This window comes from Anser brachyrhynchus, assembly GCF_964034855.1.
Source record: "Anser brachyrhynchus genome assembly, chromosome: 2".
NCBI classification, from domain to species: domain Eukaryota; kingdom Metazoa; phylum Chordata; class Aves; order Anseriformes; family Anatidae; genus Anser; species Anser brachyrhynchus.
This window is the reverse complement of record NC_137695.1, coordinates 157378251-157401696: the sequence shown is the minus strand read 5'-3', so window position 1 is coordinate 157401696 and position 23446 is coordinate 157378251. Positions and strand designations below refer to the sequence as shown.

At 43.2% G+C, this 23446-nt stretch overlaps 1 protein-coding gene across 11 annotated transcripts in view; it reads left to right on the top strand.

Annotated features, from left to right (window-relative positions):
• PTK2 (protein tyrosine kinase 2) overlaps positions 1–23446 on the top strand; it is a 203892-nt gene that overhangs the window by 56396 nt on the left and 124050 nt on the right. For 5 of the 11 annotated variants that reach the window (XM_080582100.1, XM_080582098.1, XM_080582099.1 and 2 more), the window contains exon 1: positions 2646–4386. The exons of 5 other annotated variants lie outside the window; for them this stretch is intronic. In XM_080582100.1, coding sequence (XP_080438226.1) covers positions 4341–4386 — 46 coding nt within the window. In that variant the 5' untranslated portion in view covers positions 2646–4340. Of the gene's footprint in view, positions 1–2645; positions 4387–6335; positions 6451–23446 lie in introns of those variants that run through there. One more of the 11 variants, XM_080582097.1, reaches the window with a different exon arrangement.

Below are 23446 nucleotides of genomic sequence, written 5' to 3'. Positions count from 1 at the left end.
GAATTCTAGAAACAAACATGGAAAAGCAAATGAATTAGGATGCAGAAGATTGTCACGTGAGCAACGAACATGTTTTAATTGTTAAAACAGTCGTGAGGCACTTTAGCTTTACAGGCTGTTCTGCAGTTCTCAGTAAAAAAGCATTTGCAGCTTAACAAAACAAAACCCTCCATTTCTCATGAAGGCAAATTTGTTTTGGGAACTGTCTTTTTTTTTTAACTGGCAAAATGAATGCAATGAAGAAATGTTCTTTCCCTCTTTTAAATCAATATGCAGATCTTCTTAAAATAAATGTGTTTGTTCTCAAGCACCCAGTTCCTACTGGAGTGATGAGCAGTATCCCAGAATGTGGCTAAGACTGGGAATGGTCAAGTCCAAAAAAATAAAATAATATTGATAGGATTCCTGTGCTCTAGGCTGCACCTTTTTGTTTCATCTAAGAAGCAAAAATACTGCTCTCTTCTCACTGTTGGAAGGAGAGCCCTGGTGCTGGTATGCTCGTCTGGCAGCTGAGATGTTGCAGCAGAGGAACCGAAAAAGAAGGTTTTTATTCTGCTGTTGAACTCTGCCTTAAGATAGACCCATGGACTTCCTTCAGAGTTTCTGAGTACTGAGTTTAGTTTGGTTTCTCTGGGCAAAGAAACTTCTTGATGTAGCTCTGTCCTGCTGCCCATCCCAACAGTGCTCAAACTTGTCAGCCAGCTTGATCAAAATTTGATGAACAGAAGATACTAACTGATGGGGAAATAAAACTGCTCTTTAACCCTTTGTTCCACGAGGCTTTGTTATTTTTGCAGCTGGCTTCTCCGGGAGACGGGATCAGCCCTTCAGGCAAAATGAAAACAACAAACCAAAGAGTCTGTGATACAGCTCAAAAGCTTCTGACTTCTTTGCCTTCGGAGAGCTGATGCTGATACTCTGAAGCCTGGAAACTAGGCTGGCATTGGGCAACTGAAGTCGTTGTCACCGTGCAAAACATAAAAATAAAAACATCAAAATCCTGACTCAAATTTCCTTGGAAGCAAAATATCATTTCCTGTCTGAGGGTCGTGGGCTTTCTAGGTTATTATTGGGGTACTCTGAAGTTTTCTGGTTACAATGTGCATTTTATGAGAATGCCCCTTCCTTCTGTATGTTCTTAGTATGAACAGATACATTTTTTTAATAGATTTTTTTTTTTAGTATTTTGTGTAATAGCCGTTAGCATCATTGCTTACACAGTGAGCACAACACAGGTACTATCGATATATGTCAGCAGGTGCATCTAACACGGGAAGAACAAATGTTCGTGTTCCACAAGCCTGGTTTCTGACAAATGGTCCTTACCTCAGTAAACGGTTTAATCTGATTGGCACTACTTAAAACAGGTGATTTTACGTTAATGGTACTCAGACACCTACTTGGTGTGCAGTATTTGTAAAATGTTGCAAATACTTTTTCAATTTCTTTTTACTTTGTGCCTTATCTTCTCCTTTGCATCACCCCCCCCCAAAAAACAAACAAACAAAAACAAAAAAAAAACCAGCAACCTGTAGGTTTGGGGTTTCTGCCTTTATCCAGAACACAAAGTTTACTCTTTGGGCTTTTTTGTACTGAAAAACTAACAGTGGTGTTTGAAAGAGGAGAAAGAGCTTGTGTCCACTAGGTACTTTTTACAATAATAAATAGAAAAGGTGTAATTAAAAGAAAATACACCCTAGCATCAAGGAAGCGATTGGCTGATTTCGACAATCTGTCTATTCAGAGTACGAAATACCTGGTTAAATTGTAAAACTGAAGAGAAGAGCTCGCAGGCCGTGCAGTACTTTGCATTCACCTTGACTTCGTAGCGTGGTATTACAGCAGGGAGGTACGTCCTTGCCGAGAAGGATCGTCGCGCTCGTCTCATCAGTAAGGAGAGCTGCAAGGAGCAGACAGCATCTCTTGGCACTGGGATTGATAGTCTGTACCAGTTTCATCTGAAAAGTGGAAAGACAAATGCAGGTCCACTCATTTTGCTATAATTTGCCACGGTACTGCCCTTACTAGTTGATATTTAAGAGTTTTATTTTCACAAATAAAACTTAATTTAGGCCCTACCACTTTTGCCTCTCACTTTACTTTTTTTTTTAGCTTGTTTTCTGCAAAACGCCGTCTTTCTATGGGAGAAATCCACACTTTTTTAAAATGCATTTTCCACCCTAACGCACAGAGCAAACAAACTCGGTGAAAACCGGGAAAGCGTCTGCAGCTTTCAGTTTTGCGGCGGAGCGAAACAAGGGTTCAGGGTCACGAGGTGGCGGAGCCGGACCTGGAAAATCGCCTTGCCTGTGCCTTGCTGGGCTGGAGCTGGCACCGCACCGGCACCTGCCCTCCTCCGCGCATCTTCCGTAGGACACAAATGCACTCGGTCGTGTTGCAAAGGGTACCCTGACCGACATGTATTTCTTCAGCGTTGAAGGTAAACATCACCCACCCTGTTCTGGGAAGTGCTGGGCTGTCTGCGGAGCACTTGAGGGCTTTGAAAACTTTATTGGGAGGGGGGGGAGGCATCCAGGCATGTCTTCGGTTCCCTTTGGCTTTCTTCAGCCCCAGGAAGAGCTTTGTGCCTGAGCAGTGATGCAGAACATCTGATGGCCTGCTTGTGGCCTAACCCCGCTCTTTCTTTTTTTTTTTTTTTTTTTTTTTCCAGTGAATATTTTTTTCTCCTTTAAATATAGAAGAAAGCAACGCTCCTCAGAAGTAGCAGCAACTGTATTTATCAAAGAGTTTTCGCATGCGCCACCGTAGTTCTGCATAGCCGGTGTATGGAGAAGTGAAGGTGGCAGTGAAATAATGAACAGTAATTAAATATAAGCGATAGATTAGTTTGTGCTGCTACAAGTAGGCAGATAGGTTAAGTCGAAGGCTGTTAGCTTTGGATTAATTCCCTTTTGGTTACAGACTTGGCTGAGCCGTGTGCCTTGCTGCTGTGAGTGGGGAAAGATTAACATGCAATACGTGAAAAGGCCTGAATATAAAATGCGTGAAAGGATCTGCCTGAGCCCTGCTCTGGGGGCTTGAATGGGTATTTCAGCCGAAGCACTTGTCCACGGTCTGTTTTGTGCCAAGGGTAAAATGGGTTTTCCCTTAATTTCCGTAGACACATGCTGCTTGAACGCGTGTTTAGAAACACACACGTCTACAACGGCTATACTCGGGTTATATACTGAATTACACTCTGAATTATATACTCTGAAAATCCTTTTCTAAGTAGGGTAGATGTTAAATCCTGCAAAGTCGAGATGAGCCAAAGGCTGTGTGCTTGTGGTGATCTTCGCTTTTCGACTAGAGTGGTGTGTGTCTCTCTCTTTCTCTCTCTCTCTATATATATACATAAATATGTATATATATTTATATATCTGTATATATAATACATATTTATGCTTATATGTATGTATATACAGATATATAAAATGTATACACAGATATATACACACATACAAAATATATATATATATATATATATATACATACATACATATATACAAATATATAAGGAAGCCCTGGTTTTAGGGGGGTGGCAGCCGTGCTGCTGGCTTTGTAGTGGCATGGGCTGTGATAATTGCTGCCTTTTTGGGCTTTCTCTTATTTTTTTTAAAGCATCGAGATACTCCCCGGGCTCTCGCAGCCAGGCCGCCGCTGCAGGTGCACAGCGGGGCCGGCGATGCTGTGGGGCCGTCCGCCCGCTCCTACAAATTCATGGAGGTTCCCGCGTGCTTTTTTGGGGCGGCCCGTTTCTTTTTTTTTACCAGGACGGCTGCGTGCGAGCATCTGTATAAAGGAGATAAAAGCGACGGGAGGGGGGAAGAAAGACGCGGGCGTGAATGCCGGCTGCGGGTGCCTCTGGGAGGATTTTCTCCCCCATTGAATTTCTCCGCATTGTTCGCCGCCCCAACCGCGGCACCCGGGGCTCGGCCGGGTTGAGGAAGCCGCTGGAGGCCCTGTCAACGGGAGCAGGGGGAGATTAGTTATATGGATGCCGCGTTCCCTCATCGCCTCCCCTCCTTCTGCCCGCCCTCCCTCCCGCCCTCCCTCGCTCCCGGCCTCCGCTCGCCCTCCGCCACGGCTCACCCGGCCTTGGCTTCGCCCGGCGGAGGAGCGAGAGGATGAAGGCGGCCGAGCGGGCTCAGGGAAGGTCGCTGGTCGCTCCCCGGCCTGGTGGATCGCTGCTCACGCCGGGGGCCGGCTTCCCAGCCCCGCTGCAGGACCCCGGGTGGCCGCAGCACTGATCGGGGTCACCCTGAGCCTGGCTCCATCCCCTCCGCCCGGCTGCACGGTGGAGCTGGTGGCGGGGCCCCAAACCAGCAGGTGCGAGCTGCATGGAGAAGAGCGGCTGCAGCCCTTTCCCGATGTGCTGGGCTAAAGGTACACGCAACTTACCTTTATTTCCCCCCCTCCTCCCTTCCCTCTTTCATTTAATGTTTTACCACCTGTGTGTCTACAGCTTTTTTTTTTTTTTCCTATCAGAAAAGAAAAAAGCTAAACCTGGAATATACCATATTATTTTCATTCTGGTCATGCAATTGTAACGTGAAGCAGTCACCTGGATCTGCTTTCACCTGACAACCGTAATGCTTTTTTTTTTTTCCCCTTGGCTTTTCAAAATTATCTGAACCGAAAGAGCACTCGAGCTGCTCAGCTTTTAGTTCTGCTGCTGCGAGGGTCTTGTTGCATTGGTTTTAAGGTTTGTATGTTTTAAAACAGCGTAATTCTGCTTTCGTGTGCCTTTCGGAAGAAGTTGTTTGTAGCATTTACAATGGGGGACTAATATCTTTTTGCTTGAGCTCGTACACACAAAAAAAGAAGAGGCTGACTGGCCACAAAGTGGGCATCTTTTATAGCGAGATGCTTTGACTTGAAATGGAGGCTTAACAATAATTAGATGGAAATATGAAACTCATTCCCATGATTATCTTAACTTGCATTGCAAAACCCTAATATTTACCCTATTATGATCCGGGGAGTGTTTGCGCTGGTGATGTGGGTGAAAGTATCCGCAGGAAGATACAGCGCAGGGATTAAGCTCAAAATTGTGTTAGTAGTCAAAGAATCAAATCTTCCTTAGATGGCAAGCGACTGTAAAAGGTTAAGTGTTGCTGATTGTAAGCACAACTCTCCCCTCGTCCACTTTCATTTCAATGCACTTTCTTTTTTGGAAGAGAAACTGGCCGTGGAGAGTTGCGTCACCGTAATCTTGGATCGCCGACAGAGGCAGTTGCTTCAGAAGTTCAGGGGAGAGGTGGCAGAACCGGGGAGGAAATGGTGCTGTAGGAGCTGGGACACGTAATTGATTAGGAGTGGTCTCGGGTAAAGTAACGCCGAGTTTATTTACAATTTTCTGCTGTCTGGAGGACACATGATGCGGTTAACGCTGTCTTTGTCTCGGGCGCTTTCTGCACCTTGCTGAAAAGTTCAGGCGAAACGTACTCCCCCTTGCCTTGTATTGATAAATGCTGGCACATATAGGAGAAATAACTTAAATCACAGACCCGGAGCACCACCGCATCCTGGAAATGTCTAATGAAGTACGCAATCTGTCACCTCGGTGGGGAACAAAAGTTAATAAAGCAGTGAGCAACAGTAGCTGGAGGTAAAGCTGAGACGAAGCTGTGCTTTGCTTGCAGTAAAAACTTGTTTAGTGGGATTTACGGGTAATAGTGGCGTCTGTGCCTGGGTGCCATGGACTGGGTAACAGCAGTATTAGATGAAATCGGGATTCACCTCCTTGGGATATCCTGAGAGTCAGGATGAGGTCTCCTTCCTAGAGAGTAACTTGCAGAGTGTACAAATGGGGAAGAAAGAACTTCTTTTAAAGGAAAAAAAGAGCAGGTTGTTGCCATCTGTTGTTAAGGCTGTTTAGTCTCGGGGATATCAGTTTTCTTCCTCCCGCTCCAGCACCAGAGGATCAAGACAGCAGGGAAGGCTGCCTGCACCCTTCTTGCAGGGGATGGCTGCGTTGGGCCGCGATAAAAGGTATTGATCCCCCTCACACACACCCACTGCAACAACTAAAATGAAGGCAAAGCGATTCCTCCCTCTTGCCTTGGCTGCCTGCGGAGGGTTCTCAGGCCGTAACTTGGGTGACGATGGCTTATCCCAGCCGTCTCCGGCCCGAAACGGAGAGCGGCCGTGTAATCTCTTCCTATTCCTCTTGGGGGGGGGGAGAGGGGACACGAACGGTTACGTAAGGACAAAGGCACAGCATCTTCGAGTCTGCCAATTGTGGCGATTTCTGGAAAAAGCGACATACCGTCCTCCCCAAAAAAATAGGGCAGACGAGAAATAGCTTGTGCTATATTTGTCACTGAATGGTGGCCGTTCGTTAGTCGATGAATACCCCGTGTACTGTTCACCAGCTTAACCTTAGGGAAATGAAACGGATCTGGCCTACTTTGATAAGGGCCGTGAGATATCTGCAGTCAAAGAAAGGTAATATATTAACGAGAGAAACGTTTGGTTTGCGTGGCTTTATTCCGAGCCTTTTGCTAATCTGTTAAAGCTTCAGTTTATCTGCAGCAAAAATGGATAAAACTTTATCAAGTGTTTTGTAACGTCTTAAAGATGTGATCTTGATGTATTCCTTTGATTTCTACGGAAAACGTCTTTCTGAGTGGTCCATTCTCCGTTTGAATGTGACAGATTAAGCTTTTGGCGTGCTGTGTGTGATCTCATAGCAAACATTTGTTCTTTGAAAATGCTCTGAAATATGTCGGTAAGTCTGCGCTCGCTTTCTTTTAAGTATCAGTCTGAAATCTTCCGTCCTGCCGATGCTGTGGGCTGACCTAATTGCAGTTAATTCCGCGTGCTCCCACTGTAGGGCTGCACCAAAGAATAAGACAGTACTTTTTTCCTTCATAAACTATTTGCATAATCTGTGTTGCCAGGTTTTGCCTCCTCTTTACCCTAGCGTCAATGCTAAGTGATGTTTCTGAATTTTTGGTACCTTAGCCTGGTTCTCTATATTCCAGATTTGAGAACATTTTGGTCGGCAAACGAAGAGAAAGTGTGGGTTTTGTTGACAGGCATGCCTCTTCTCAGGAAGCTGCCCGTATAACTTTACTTCGGTAGCGGTAGGAGCAAGACGTTTTCGGCTGCTTCTTTCCCCCCGCTACCCTTCCCTTACTCTACGTCATTTGAAACTTGAAATCTCTCAGCTTGTGAAATACATCGGTTCAAGCTTGGCCAGAGCCTCAGGGAACACTGCAGGCGGTGTCTTGGTCGCGGCAAAGGCAGGCAGGAAGTTTCTTTGGGCTGAGTACTGCAAATCTGTGCTGGTGTCCTAGAGGGATGTTTTCTTTCCGACTGTAACAGACCAGAGAGTACTTTAATTGCCTTAAATTTTACCAAATACTTTCTGTGGATCAGTAGTCATCTACTGAATCTGTAATCTGAAGCTTACAGATATCGTTTAAAAGTTTTAGACAGTATAACGTATTTCGTGTTGGATGCTTTTGCTGGTAGCCTTTCCTCCCAGATTTTGCATGGCATGCCATTTTTAATACACCCAATAACTCGGTGAAGGAAATGTGAAATTAACAGTTAAGGGTGGTTGGGTAGCTCGGCTGTATAGCTGTAAATTATCCACCCAAGGGAGGAGGAAGTTTCTTTAATAACCTTCCAAGTGAAGAGCTCAGTTTAATAATTTACGAGCGATAAATTGACGCGATGTCAAGTGTATCACCCGTGAGTAGTTAGCGAGGGGCGATTGCAGTTACGGAATATTGCCTTTTAGACTGTAAAAGGTGTACACTGTCTTCAGATAACTGCAATTCAGTCCAAGCCCTTGTGTTGATTTTGTTTTCAAGCCAGCTATGTTGTGAAACTTAGTCAGTCCACCAGGAAGGCGTTTTACCCTATTTATTGCAAGCTGTTAATGTTGCAATCTTTTTAAAGCGATAAGCGATGAGTAAAAGCCAGATTTCGGTACATGGGGGGAAAAGTTCAGAGCTCTTCCTCCCTCGTCCCCATCTCCTCACTCTCTACTGTTTTACCAGCAGGAAAATACTGGGGCGGTAACTGGAGTCTTGCACACCCCTCGCTTTTCAGGTGCTGAGTAATCACCTAAACACGATGGTGGCAATGGCATAGGGAAAGTTGCTGATGTTGGAAACGTAGGCAGGTAATTAGTCTGAGTTCTCTTTTTTTTTTTCCTTAATGTCTATACGGAGCATAGAAATATAATAGCTATGGTGTGTTAAGAAAAAAAAATCTGTTAGCATGAGTGTTCTGTTCCATCTTCCTAGTGACTTGGGGTTCAGGTGACTGGAGGGAGTGTTCAGCTCACTTTCGCGCTCTCGTAGATCTGTGGGTGCAGTTCGGGAATGCTATAATGCTAAAGGCTTTTCCCTTGCTGCGGGGACGCACCTGGGGAAAGAGGAGCTCGGTCTGTCCTTTGGCAGCCTGTCGGCATCTTGCTACACTTGCTGCATCAGCTGATGAGACATGTTAGCCATTTATTTCCAAACATTAGTTTTCTCTAAAGTTTTTGTTAGTGACTTTTTGAGATGTGAGGTTCACAAACTGTTGAAGCGCGTGTTATTTCCATTAATGTGTGCCTGCTTTATTGTTGGAAGCCTTTGCAGAAAGAAAAAGGAAAAGAAAAATATCATTAATCTCATCAAACCACTAACTCTTCAAAGGCAATTTAAGAAAACTTCCCAAAATGCTTTTGCTTATTTAAAAGTGAAAATAGTCTGGAAAAGTAGGTGGTTTTGTTTTTCAATTCAGCGTTACTGTACTGCGTGCGGTAGAGCTGCTATTGCTCAAAATGTATAGAAAGTGTGAGAAGCGCTATGAGAAGTGATGCGTTTCCATTGGGGGGGTTGTTTCTTATTCCAAGAGAAATGGGATAGAAGATGGAGCTCGAGATACTCGGACAAGAAAGGAAAACGATTGTTTTGAGTGCCTGGAGAGCATTTAGTGTTAGCAGTGTAATGGAGATGTGTGATCTTATCAGTTGTGGTACTTAGTGATGAGCCAGTGAACCAGAGTGGAATTAAATTCTGAGCTGCCACTGGAAAACTAAAAGTTACGCAAGGAGAACAAACTGATCTCACTGTCCTTCTGGAGATGCTTGAGATAAAGGCAGAAGAGCAAAGTCTGGAAGCCAGCATCTAAAAGAGGACGGTACGTTGATTGAAATACTCCCTTTTGCTGAATGTTCAGACAGGAGTTTGGGGCCTTAATAGATTTTTTGTTCCATTTATATTTGGCTTTTTTTATCACAAGTCACCTAGGAAAAATGTGTGTTTGTGTTCTCATTTATATATATTAGTTTTTTTCTCATTTTCTTCACCTAGTTAGCCTGGCAATAGCCTGTTGCAGTGTTTAGAAATCAGCATCCTTGGGTGCTAATCCTTCAGGTCCCCTCAAGATGTTCTCTTACCTGTTTTTGTTGTGTTAACAAAAGCAATCCATTGGACAACTGATCTCCATGCACAGCTTCTTTTGGAAGGACTATTGTAATGAAATCAAGCTTTTCTGACTGGCATTACATTTGCAAGGCATATATTAGCTTGCTTAAATCCTTCCACTTGCTGAAGTGTGGTTTAAACGGAATAGGTGCAAATTCATGCCATGCAAAAATTTCAGTGTGCTAGCAGAGTCTGTACTTTTCATCAGTTATTAGTCAAAAAAAATAAAAAAATAAAAAAAAAACACGCTTTAGTATCCTTAATTCATGATGTGGTATGGATTTGTTCATGATACTCTATTAAAAACTGGAGAGACATTAAATTAACAGGCGCTATCACATTATCGCAGGCAAGCCCGTACAAGCTGCTGGTTCCTATAAACTGGCACAGCAAAGACAAAAGAAAATGCCTTTGTGAATGTTATATTAAAACCAGCTTAAGGACAGCACATCATAAATGTAGTTGATCATAGTAGTTATTAACATACGGTTGGCGTTCACAAAGATCTCCTTACAAAATCAGTGAGATCTCTGCAGATGCGGTGGTGAGAGGTGCTGGCACCAGTTCCTCCTGGCCGGCGGCGAAGGAAAGGGATTGCTGAGGTTATGGCAATAGCTGGTTAACTGGTAGGTGGCCAGCACTCCCTGAGACACCGCATTTTTACTGGGGGGGTAAGGGAGGAGCGCTGGGTTTTCGCTGCACGTCGCTGCTTAGCAGAGACGGCAGGAAAAGTTAGCTTTCCTGGGTGGAATTGAGTCCTGCTGAGTCACTTCATTAAAAACAACCTGTAAACGAACTCCCTTCTTTTTTTTTATCTGATAACCAAGTTTTGTGTCATTGCGAGGAGAGGGATTGCTTTCTTCTCCCCAGCACCGCCACTGCTTTCCAAAAGAGTGTTTTGCCTGGCAGGGATCGCAGATCCATAAAACGAAAGGCCAGCCTTCTGGTTTGCCTGGGTTTTGTTTGTTTGTTTAAATTGGACTCGTTCTGTGAATGATGCATAGTCCCTTGTTTTATGGAGGAAATTCCTAATGAAAAAATGGCTTCTCCGTGGTGTAAGTCTCCTCATTTGGAGTAAGCCCAGGAAGAAAATCGGCGCGTGACCTTCGATTTTGCCACTGCTCGGTACAGCTGTGCTCAGAGCAGCTGAAGCCACTTGGGGGGCAGCTTGCAGGGAAGAGGGCAGACGAAGAGCTTAATAAACTGAGTGGTGGCATTTTGAGACTAAAAGCTGAATTTTAACTTGAATTTGACATGCTGTAGGACTAAAAGTCACTCGTTGTCAGAGGAAATTGAGTAGTTGTGACTTCTCTGCACCCAGCAGTTGATGTTTCGCCTTGCGTCAGCCGAATGTGCCCCCCAGTTTCCTTTCAGAATCAGAAGAGGTGTGCTGATAAAATAACTTCGAAAACGTTCAAAAAAGCAATCAATTATGTTGCTTCTTGACCTTGTAGAATACACAGATCATCTTCGTTGCCTTGTTGCTTGTAGCCTGTGACACCGGTGTTGTCTGACTAATGACTAAAGAAAAGTAAATCCTTTTGTTTTTTGCATGTTTTCCAATAGCTATAGGGATTTAGCTGAAGCCATCCGTACTTAAAATTGTCAGTAAAACTAGACTTTTCCTGATTCTAGCTCCTTGTTGAAGCTAGACTCTTTAATGCTAATAGTTCGTGGATTCCTGTAGTTGTTTTCTCCTTTAATGTGATCTATAAAGATCACTGCAGCAAATAACTTGATCACAAGTAGTTGCTGCGTGGGTAATGGCCTGCAGTCATGCCAAATCTATATTTCTAGGCAGGAAGATGGGAAGGAGCCAGATATATTCCTGGAGCTTCTCAGCTGGCTTCCGAAGGTAAGGGGCAATAGGGCCTGTGCTTAGGCCTTGTGCAGCTCAGCAAGGATCTGTAGGCCTTGCTGTTCCCATGAGAGATACTAGTTGGAATCATATTCGTGAAAACCAAGTGTTTTCACCTCAAAGGAGTTTTTGTCTCGGCTGTGACATGATGGTTGGCCGAGATAAACTGAGCAGAAACATGTCTGACCAGAGCAGCCTTCCTGTTCGGGACCAGCGGCCCGTTCACGGACCAGGCCTCGTGCTGCCGGTCGGCTTAGCAGCTTTGTGTCCGCTCGGGTGTTTGATTGCAGTGGGACAGAATTACACGGGCAGAATGAAAAGGTTGGCTCAAAAGGACTCTGAAACGGGAGTGTGCAACTGCTGCAGCTCTGCAGCTATCCATCGCAGCCCTTTGCCAAAGGTAAAGGCACCCCTGAGGTGGCAGCAGCCTATGTGCCCGTGCCTCAGTCAGCAAAGCTGACCGTGCAGCATTGGGGCGTGCTGCTTTTGTGTCTGGATGGCAAGGGGACGATGACTTGCCTCCCCACTTTACACCCTGCCCTTTTCAGCTGCACAGGGCTGGGGTGGGGCAGGCAGCAGTGCTGTGTCAGCTGGACGTGTTCCTGTTCGAGGAGTTAACGGTAGGTTTTGGCGAAAGGTAGGCTTCCCTTACGTGTTCCTGAATCCGTGCTTGTTTAATGCAAAAGGATTTTTTACATCAGTGATAACGGGAGGATCTAATGCCCGGGGTTTATCTTACGCTGAGGTAGGAGAACATCAAGGCACCGTTCCTGTTCTGTCCTCGAAGTGAAGGATTTGCACATTTGTACTTTGGCTGCTGAGTTTCTTCAGCCACGTTGCTTATTTGCATATGTAAATGGGTACAAGGCATAATCGGTACTCGGGAGGGAAAATGTTCATTACTTATTCTTTCAAAGTCATTTTGGGAATTCAGTAGGTTCTGGTTTTATCAGGTATTGAACAAATTCTTTCTGGTTTTGGATGCACTTAACTAATTTTTAGTAAAACAAAACCACGTGGCCTGTGTTGGCCATTAACGTTGGATGTGATGCTTGAGAAGTACCAGGTTACGTTTAAACAATTCTTAGTATCTGCTGTCAATTGAAGGAGCAGTAAGGACTCAAGTTTTTTATTCCTTTTATCTGTCACATCTTGCTTCTTTTCAAAACTGTCACGTTCGTAAAGTTTAAGTATGCCATACCTTAATAATGGAAACCAACAGATCACAGTAGGAACAGCAGCACTTGCTGTGAGTGTGGCTACCTAACAGTTTCTGTGAAAAAACCCTCTTTCAGGTAGTTTTCTGAACTCAGAGTTCTTACTATTCCTGCTGAAATTACTCAGGTTTATACTCTGGAATCCCTCTGCTCTATCATTGTGGGTTTCCAAAAATACCAGGTAGTGGCTATTCCTCTGTCTGGGCTGTTCTGCAAGGGAGCAGTGACTGTTAGGGGTAATAAAATAAGATTGACCTGAACTCTTGGTTTGGAGAAAGGTGGTACCTAAACATACAGCAGCATGCTGCTTGTCAGGGAGAGCGCGCCAGGGTCTGTAGAGATCCTAGTGTTGTGCTCCTTCCGCCAAGGAATTAATATTACACCTTACTAGCAAACTCTTCCACAAGAGAGGAAAGGGGGCCAGAGTGTATCTGTAGTGTTTGTGTAAACACCATGCATCTCATTAGGATGTTTTATCCGGTAGTTTTCATACTCATTTCTTTGTTGTGCTTTAGTTTTCAGCTTTAGTTGCTAAAAATTATCAATTGGAAGGTAGCAATAGATTTGAGAAATCTTGTAGGGCTGTGCAAAGCAACTAAGAAAAATGGCGTAGGTATCAGCTAAGTACATTTTGCAAGGCATTAGTTATATATCCGAAATTAAACGGAGCAGGTTCCTTAAAGAAGAGTGAGGGAAGCGGAAAAAATGGTAGTGAAGCACTTCCAAAATGCTGTCACTGGACACTGGCATTGTTTAGGTAATGAAAGGCACGTACTGGCAGCTGTGCCAGTGAGGATCTCAGCTGTACCTCTTCCTCCTCAAGCCATACGTACAGCTACCTGACGTGCGGTACTTAGCTCATTTGTAGCGTAAATAAAGAAATACTGAAGTAGAGAATTGTTTTTGCTTTGTCTTCAATTAATAAATTATGAGTAGTTCAGAAAAACAATGTTTTGATCACCACCAGCCCAGTGTGAGATTCTTTCAAATCTGGTGGCTGCTTACTGAGCTGATTGAAGTGAATTTGAGGAGTTTCCATTAATTCAAGTGTGTGACTTTTTATCTAATGCTTATCCAGCACAGAAAAATAATGCTGGATGCTGATTTCTGCTTAATCTAGGTTTATCCCCACTTCGTTATTTTATGTGAAAATCACAGCTGAGCAGAAGTAAAAAGGTGGGAGGGTCTGGGTTTAAGAATCTCAGAAATCAGTAAAATTCAATGAAAAACGGGGAAAAACCTTCACAGGGTGAACCTCAGTGTCTGTTCTGGAACTGCATCTCCACACAAATGAGTAAGCTACCTAATTGAAACTGATTATGTTATAAGAGAAGATAATTCTTGGATATGAAGTTATGAATAGAGAAGACGGTTATCATTTCGAGGTATCCAGAAAGGAATTTAAGGATGCTTGCATTCAGTATCTGGTTACTTACTATAGTTATCTGCTCAGTCGTGGCTTGCGCATCTTCAGGAGAAGGAGAAATGGCCAGCTCAGAAGCTTGTACTTGTATCTCTTCTGGTTTTCTTTGATATTAAGCAATTCAGAGAAGTTTCGTATGAATGCACTGTTTGGGGATGTAAGAAAAAAGAAAGAAAAAGCAGTGAGCAGACTAGAGGTAGGATGCCAAACCTCAGCTTAAAATGGCTTTACTTGTATGTTAAGTATACTTGCCCTTAGTTGTGCTTGTGGATCAATAGAAAGTGTTGATATACTATAATGATTTATTTTAATATATTTTTTTTAAGAATCAGTCATCACTGATGCCTGAGGCCAGTCGGTACTTTCCTGTGCAGTGACAGGAACCTACCAAGAAGTTGGGTACACAGTCATTATTTTGAATAACACATCTGGAAGCACAGAAGCATTCCCTTGGCCTGTTGGGGATGGTGCCTGGACCTAGGAGGTGGCAGATACCATGAACTTCACTTGGGTTTCTCAGTCTGTGGTATATGTGATGCTTCAGCCCTGGAACAGATCGTGGAAAGGAGGAATTTGTTAACAGCTTTTTTGTAACTTACTGCCATAAAATTCTTGGAGAGCATCTTTTCCTTCTTTTTGTTAGACTTCGCTCACTCTTCGTCTCCAGTCTACAAGCCGAAGATATCATAGATCCTACTTGATATTAGTCTAGTATAAGACTAATACCACTCCAGCTCTGATGGCAATAAAATGCAGTCGTGTTCTCTTCCTCCAATGGGAAAAGTAATTCCCGGAGCAGGCCGTAAATACGGTGCAGGCTGTTACCCTTCTGCTCCTCGCAAGGACAGTCAGCCCGCTGGAATGCCATAAAGTTGCTCATAAAATGTGTCCTTTGTGACTGTGCAGTTTTCTACCTGTTTGCAGGGCTATGGCCAGGCTCTCTCAGGTGCTGAACGTTTCTTCCCTCCTTATCAGTATGCACACACCTACTCCAGCTCATCACCCGGCCATAAATACCCACTCGAGTCTGCTCCTGGAAATGCCTGGGGGCGCCCATTGCTTTGCAGAATTAAGGCCAAACTGGAGAAGGGCTCAATACCAGACACTTCAGGTTGTTGATTTCTGTTAAAGTCTTTTTTGTTTGACATTGGTTGCCCGGTGTAACTTGGCACTGGGTTTTTCTATGGGCTGTAATTATTTCTGGCATCTTTTACTGCTACTTAGTGTATTTTCCTTTTTCCCCTTGCTCCCTTTTGGCCACGGAGATGCTGTTTGTACTAGCACTGTGAACTGGTTCATTTAGCACATAAGAGGAGAATATATAAATGTTATAACAAATTGATTTATAAGTTCAGAGCTTTCTGTGAAAACATACTCTTCTTAGGAGTATTTCCAAAGCAATTTGTCATTTCTTTAATCCAAATTTTACATTAAATCACAAGAACAAGGAATTTAAAACCTATCCCATAAGAAGTCCTTCAAAAATTGACAAACCTTTTCCAAAATTTTTTTTTTTTGTAAATATAGCTGCTTCTTAGGCCTGATAAAGGGACATAAAACAGCAAGGTAAATGTGCAAGCTACAGATATGGAGCATGTCCTTACTTTTAAATCAAACTTACAGAACAAATCCAATTCTAACAGTATGCCTTTCATCTGGAAAACGAAGAACAAAGTTTGTTTGTTTGTTTTTCTGGACACTTACCCTGGTTTATAAAAGCAATAAGTCTAGTTAATTCAAATAATTCCTTGATATCGAGTATATTGTGGGTGACGGAAGATGAAACAATTGAAAGCAGGGCATGCTAGCGAACAGTTGTTTGAATGCAGAGTTTTCGAAGTCCTCTGTCTTCAAATACTGTTAAACTAACTTAATTGGTAAAATGGCGGTGTTAAAAGCAAATAACCTAGTTGATAGAAGCATTAAGGTTGGAAAAGACCTCCAAGATCATCTGGTCCCCTACCACCACCATCATAAATGTGAAGTAAGGAGAAACCGCATCAGTCCTGAGTTTTTGCTCAGTTTTGGTATAAGCTGTCTTCATCTCTGAAATCTTTGAGCTTTGAGGTTCATTTGCTGAATTAAAGAAAAAATAATTTCTCAACAAACAGTGAGCACAGGCCTTCTTCAGCCATTTCTGTAGTGAAGAAACATGCAGCTAGCTGTACGTGAAGGGTTTTTCTCCCACTAACACCCTTCTCGTGCCTATCTTGTTGCAGAGCAGTGTGGCCGGGAAGCAGCCTGCAGCTGAGGCTCTTGTAAGGGAACAGGTTTTTCACAAGAAATGGAAGAGGGAAGTTTTCAGTCTCATTTACGAGCTGACATCTGAAATGAGGAATTGCTGTTTTGCACTAACGAATCAGAATTTGCTCCTCATCCTTCGCACTTTTGTAGTCTTGCGGCAGGTGAAGGATTGTGGCTGGGGGATGCTTCTTTAGGGTCTGCTCTTTTTTAGCTGGAAGGACAGCAAAGCACAAAGTCTCGTTATGTTTCCTGCTCTGGACTCTGCTTTACGTGAGCAAAATGTGCTTCTATCCATTCTTTAAAGCAGATAAAGCCCATTTTCTCCTGGAGTGTGGAGATAATCTGCAGTGTATTTCTTTGGAGTAAATCTTCCTAACTCTTACTGTCTCCGATTTTTTATTCGTGTAGAAGTAACATAGGCTCTGCGGCTATCAAAACCCTAGTTTGCTGCTTTTCACCCCTTTTTGGTGTCCCTCGTTCCTCTGAGCAGCATCGTGTGTGACGTTTTAAATGGGTTTTTCTCCTTGACTGGCTGTTACCTATGAAACCCCATTTGCTCCAGGAAATATCTTGCAGCTGATGAAGACGTAGTGCTTTGAGTCGGATTCAAACAAATGCTGAGCATCTTTAAACCATACTTTGACATTTACGAACTACTTGGAAATAATTAGAGGTTAGGTGTGCTCCTGCTGCCATTGACTGTGCCAGGCATATTTCAAACGCTTGCTTGTTTTATGTCATGTGTTTAAACGGTTTCTGCCCCAAAAATTTACTTTTAAAAGGTACCACAGCACTTCTACAATGTTTTTAAATCACGATCCCTTGCTGAAGATCTGTAGCTAGTGCTCTGGTAGTTAACTCTCAGATGTTTTGTTGATTTTGGTGCAAATTACAGGTGCTTGTCCCTGTCTGCTTTCTATCAGATGCAAACAAACCTTGTCTGCCCTGTTACCCAGGAATCCCATCCACTTTTGCCCCATATCCAAATTCCTGGAGCGAATTTCTTTGATAAGAATGTGTCAGAAGATAAAACTTCAGTGCCAGAACTGCGGGCGCAGTGTTAGTAAAGGCTCCGCTCCTGAGCAAGGGGAAATTGTTGTTTTGGGTAAACTGGATAGTCAGACTTGTTTGTTCCTTTCGGGCTGTGCCCTCAAGGACTTCAGCTCATGCAGTGTCTAATCTGAACCCGAAGTCAGGAGATGCCTCAGTTTTTAAGAGTTAACGTTTCTAGAGATAGGGTGTTCTGATGCACTTTTGGGAACATATTTGGTATTTCACAACTATACTTTCCATACCTTGTTATACTTGCTTTGTGTACATTTTATGACACCATCAAAGTTGCATGTTACAAAGCAGAGCATCCTATTCATTTTTTAGAAGACATTTGTGTCTCGGAAGAACACTGGATGCTGATGTAGCCGTAATTGTCCAGTTTACAAATGTTTCAAACCCTAAAATTACAAGATAAATTGCTTCTCTTGCTCCACTCTCAGGAAATGTAAGAATAATCTTATTAATAAGAAGAACAGTCTTAATAATTACTATCATTATTTCTGAATATTTAGTGTATTATATACAATCCTTTAACATATGTTACAGAAACAAAACCTTTTAACTTTATCAAAGCAGTAATTGTAAGAAGTTTATTATTCGTCGTTGAGATGGAACATGAAAGTCCTGGGCAGTTTCGGTTCCCTTTTCTTCGGTATGAAGGGTTGGCAGGAGAGACAACGTAGGTGACCTAAAGAACCATCCGTCCTTACTGGTAAGGAGATGCACACGGGAGCTTCCCAGATCAGCGGGACCCCCTCATGGCGAGGTAGGTCAGGCATTGGAAGGTGGGCGTTATTTCAGCCAGGAGGCCAAACCCTGTACAAGTTCGGTCAGTCTGCCTCGAGTGTGTTACTTGTTTCACCCAGCAGCTCCTCTCTGTTCTGTCTTCTTTTTCATCCTCCTCCTGTCTGCTGGGATGCTCCCTGGATATTTTTCTGTGCCAGTACACCTGTCTTAAAGATTCTTGGTCTCTACCTCAAACCTGCCAGCTTAGTTGGCCACGTGCATCTGGGTACCAGCTAGTAGTTGGTAAATAGCTTTAAAGGAGGAGGAGAAAAAAATAAGGTTGGACACAATATTTGCATTTTTAATATTCATATTTTAACCAAGTATTTCTGCCTTCTTTAACCATTGCAATGGAAGAGCTCTCCTTCTCCGCCCAGCTCTGCCTTCCCTCCTCCCTTTTCCTCCCTCTCTTGCCCAGGTAAGTAAACGGGCTCCCCAGCATCAGGACCAGTAAATGCAATTTAATAGTTCAGTGTCAGAGGCTCAGAGCTGTCAGATGTGGACTGCAAATGATCCGTGCAGCTGGACTGGAAAAAAAAACAATTTCACAAAAACCCAGCCCTCGCTTTTCTCCCCCTTCTGTGCGTGCAGAGGATGTTTTCTATCCCTTGCTTAGTTATTTTCCTCCCACCCCAGCCAGGTGTAGTCCAAGAAGAGCAATGAGCCGACATAGCTTGCAGCTGCCAAGAGCGGGAAGCCTCCTCCTCCTCCCTACTACTGGCCATGTGCTTTTGCTGTTTACTTTGTGCTGGCTCCAGAGCTTCTTAGAGCTCTTTTTGAGCCACTTCGCCGCACTTAGATAGAAAACACACGCACAACCCAAAACCAGAAAGAAGAAGCCCGGACAGATTTCTTCTGTCTTAATAAGTAAAAGCAGCTCAAAAAGCGTTTAAGCAGCAACAGGAGGCCGCAGAAGGGAAGCAAGGGTTGCCTCGTCAGGCAGTGTGGATGAGGAAATGCTTGGCGGGGAGGAAGGGGGGTAGCAGGCTCTGCAGCTTTGGCAGCAGCGGGGACAAATTGGTTATATTAAATTGGCTCAGCAGCCTGTGGTGACAACTTGCTTTCCTTTGAAAAATGAGCTCAAACTTCCGTACAAATATATATATATACTTTAGAAATGATTATATATCAGTTCTGTTGTCTGCAGCATCTTTTATAGGTAGATTGGAGAAACAAGACTTGAATTCCTTTAGTGATACTTGAACATCAGACTATACATGACAACGTCAACTGTGCTTGCAAACATTTGACGTTTAAAAAAAATAACAAAACACCTGAAAGTGTTGCATGAGTGATGGGGCATCTTTGATTGCTTTTTTTCTTACTACTTTGGATCCCTGTAAGGATGAGGGTATACTGGGTATGTTTTCTGGCAAGTAGATGTGCTTTTTTCTCAGATTTTTGGATTTTTCTGAATTGTTCAATGCAAGAAAAATGTCTACTTCGACTTCATTTAATTTTCTGATTTACAGTCAAAGCCTTTTCTAAGCCTGGAAATAATCATCCTTCACTGGCAACAAATGACATGATAAATGTGGTCTGTGAAATGTCAGGCACGGGAAGGCTTGCAAATCTGATATATTTGTATTTTCAGCTGAACTTTAAGGAAGAACCAGGGATCACGCTTCAGCTTCAGTGGTAGAAGCAAAAGGTGAAGCTTTTATGGACATTAAGAGTGTAAAACAGTGCATCACGTCAGTGGTCCATCTAGTTCACTGTTCTCTCTGACAGCATCTCTCATCTGTGAATGTGTGAGGATACCACATGAGGGTGGCTGTTACCTGCGGTCTCTTCTCCTTCTGGTTCTTCAGCATCCACTGTTGTTGCACGAGAGACTTCAGAGGGGTCTTGTAGTATCTGTTTAGGCACCCATTTTCTCTGAATTTGCCCCAAAGCTTTATGAATTTGCTGAGACAGTCTGCCTGTGTTCTCCTTCTCATGCTAAGAAAAGGTCTTCTGTCAGAAACTAATAAATTAGTTTAATCAAGTATCAACTAGTTCTCTTGCTAGGGGACTTCGGGTTCAGTTTATCCATCATCTCACAGGTTTTGCAGATATTGGTCAAGTTCCCCTGCTCCCCCATCTCCTCTCCTCACACCTTGAAAGGTCCCAGCCTTTTTCATTCCCCTCACACAGCTGCTGCTCTGTTCCTAATCACTCGGTTACCCCTTTTTTTTAGGACTTTGCGGATATTTGTGAAATCTGGGGGAAATCTCATTGACTCTTCTACTCTGTTGCCACCCTGAAGTTAAAATAGAATAAACTTAATCTGTGGTTCTCTGCTGGCAAGAGGCTGTACGATGCTAAAGACAGTTACTCACCCCCAGCCTTTGGTGAGCACTGACAGAAGTTATGCCAAGTTATGAATATCCTGAAGACCCAATTCCAGGCTAAAATTAATAATGCAATGAAAGACAGTGTCCTTTGGTTGGAATACCTAATATTTTGCTCCTTTGTGGCACCTTCTGTAAAGCTAGCTTGGAAATAGGGCTTGGAGTGATGGGTCCCGTTCCTCCAACCTGCAGAGAAAAAAATGAATCCTCCCTACAGTGGAGGGTGTCACAACTGAACAAGTTCTCATTTGGCGCAGAAATGTAGGTGTTTTCAGACATACTGAAGCACTCGTGAAGGTTTTTGTTTTCCTGTGTTCTCCATAGCTACAGCAAAGGACTTTTGCAAGAAGTTTAAACACGTTAAGAGCACGGATCGCAAATATGTAAAAACTCCGTGCTTCCTGAAGCCCAGGAAGTAATGCTTTCATTACTGGACCCTCTTGTAACAGGGTCTGTTTTCAGGCCAAGTGCTACTCAGCATTTTTAAAATTCCAGGTTTTTAAGTAACCCCTGATGTTAATGTGCCTGCCTGCTTTAGCAAGGACTGAAGGAAGATTGGGTTGTTTGTTCTGAGTAACGCAGGCTTGTGGAGGTGTCGTCTCTGTGTAACGTCAATTTATTACCACCTGGTGTTTCCGCAAATTGTCAGTGTGGGATGCAAATTGCACTGTTCATTTGTATGTTATAGTGGGGAACTGATTTATTGTTTCCAAGGAAATATAAAGTAGAATAAAAACGCACGATAAAGCAAGCTTCATCGTACAAGTCTCTTTTAATTGCCTGCCTGTGATCAGATGTATGCTAAAGTGGTGCAACAAATTCTGGTGGAGGTAGGGAAACCTGCTAAGCAAGCAGTCATTTCTTCAGGTTTGCCTTAGTTCCTGGCATGTCCTAGGCCACGAAGATCTCACGCCGACTATCTGTCACCCGCATCCTTCAACAGCCTGGCGTGATGAGGGACAAGGCACAGCAGTGGCTTTGGACGTAAGTGAGTGTTGATAGCTCTGTCATTACGTCTGTGCTGCTTAGAGCTGCCAAACAATGTGTGAAGACTGGATATTACTACGATTTTTTCCCAAAAATTGGAGCAACCAAACTACCTGATGTTTCTGACCCTTCCAAGTTCCACCCTGATCATGATCGAGTGTTCTTGAGGTGTTCCTACGTGATCTTGTCCATTTTAAAGTGACAAAAAGGATGAAGCTGAATTGCCACAAAATCATCTCTGCTGTAGAGGATTGAACCCTCATTTTTCTTCTGCAGAGCAACGTTTTCTTGAGTATTAGGTTTCTCTTTCAGAGGCTTTGTTAGAGGAATTTTTATCAGGCATTGTGCCTCTGACTTAATTGTTAGATCAAATGCCAAACTTGAGAACAGGTACTACTGTACCCGTTCTTGGACTAATTAACCTAATTCTGCTTATTCTTCTGTCTTCGGGTGCAGTAGATGGAGACCTTAGGAGAAAAGGACCATTAGCTGAAGAATGGTGTAGCTTAGGTCCTCGAGAACAACATGAGGAGCCAAGAGCTCTGATTCCTAAAGGGATTCAAGGGAGCTCACAGTTTACCCAGCTCTTCAGGATCTTACGTGAAGATGTCAGGAGATGCATGGTACATGCCCAGTTCCAAGAGCACCAGCTCTGCAAATAACTGATATTTCTTGTGTGTGTGGAGACGCACAGAAGTATCATCTCAACGAGCTGTAATTAGAAGGATTTTTATGGTTGGCCTACATTAAACAGCCATTCAGTCACTTGAATGAGAATCACTTTGTGCCTGGTCCGTACATTTCTCTGTATGTAACAGAGGCTGTAATTACTGGCTTTGGAAAACACTTGAGCCGGAATAGGCTTAAGTAAAACTTTTTACAGGTCATTGATTTTTGGAACAGGCCGTTGCCATACAAGTGCGACAACGTGACCATTGTCATGCTCTATTCCCCTTCAGTACTTACAGTGCCTGTTATCTGATGTGCCCTTCTGGTTTCCATGAAAAATGGAGATAACGTAGGGGGCAGTTAATGCTGTATTAAAATGGATCCAAAATTAAAAGCCTGTGCAGCTGAATGTTGTGACATGCGGGTCTGGGATGGCATCATTCACTACCTAAAACTAGGAAGGGAAGGTTTCGAGTCAAATGGCAGCAAAAGCCAAATATTTTAATCTGTGATACTGCATAGCTGGAATACCTTAATACTTCCCTGAACTGCGTCTGGTTCAGGCATGTCTCGTTCCTAATCTCCTGGAAACATGCTCTCATTATCACCAATTCTAATTTATTCTTTGCGTTTGCTTTTCTAGAAAGACAGTAAACACTCACTACTCACTGCTCCTATTTACTTACTCTGCAGCTGTTTAGAAGAACTTGTGCTACGTAGGGCATCCATTGAGCAATACTCAGTAAGTAGTATTAAAGATTGTCATATTGCTTACTTCACCCTCGTGTTTTGATCGGTAGGCCTGCTGCCAGCTTTTTTGAGAACAATTTTTACTGGTCACTTCTGTGGTGCCTTTTAAGAAAACTTCGTTATAATTTCGTATACCTTGCTAGAGAGATTTGTAAGGTCATTAATTGAAGATGTAAAGGAAGATTAGTGTTTACTTGGATTTCAGCGGTACCAAGGGAGCTCAGTGCATGTTCAGAGTGCTGTTGAAAACTGTAGCAAATATCTGGCTGGATACCTTGTGCTAATTAAAGACACTGGTTTTCTTGTATTCCCAACACAAACGATGTTTCCTCATTATCAAATGTTTCATATTAAAACTAGGAATTGGTGCCAACTCCAAAGGGAGTTGCTGAGTGGTGCAGATTATGCAAGCACATTGCAATGAAATTGGGTTAAACTGAGTCTGAAGGTATGTCAGGACTCATCCCTGGGGAGCCTTAGGACGAGTGCCATACTGGATATTGCAAGACAAAAGGATTGCAAGACATCTTACTGGATTTGAATTACTGCTTGACAGTAAAAATAGTTCAGCTGGTTTTGAATGCTCTTTAAAACTTTTCTCTACCTTTTTATCCCAAGGTACAGACGAATGCTTCTTTCGCACTTTGCAAAAGTGATTTACAGGTTCTTACGAACCTCGAATACAAGTTTCA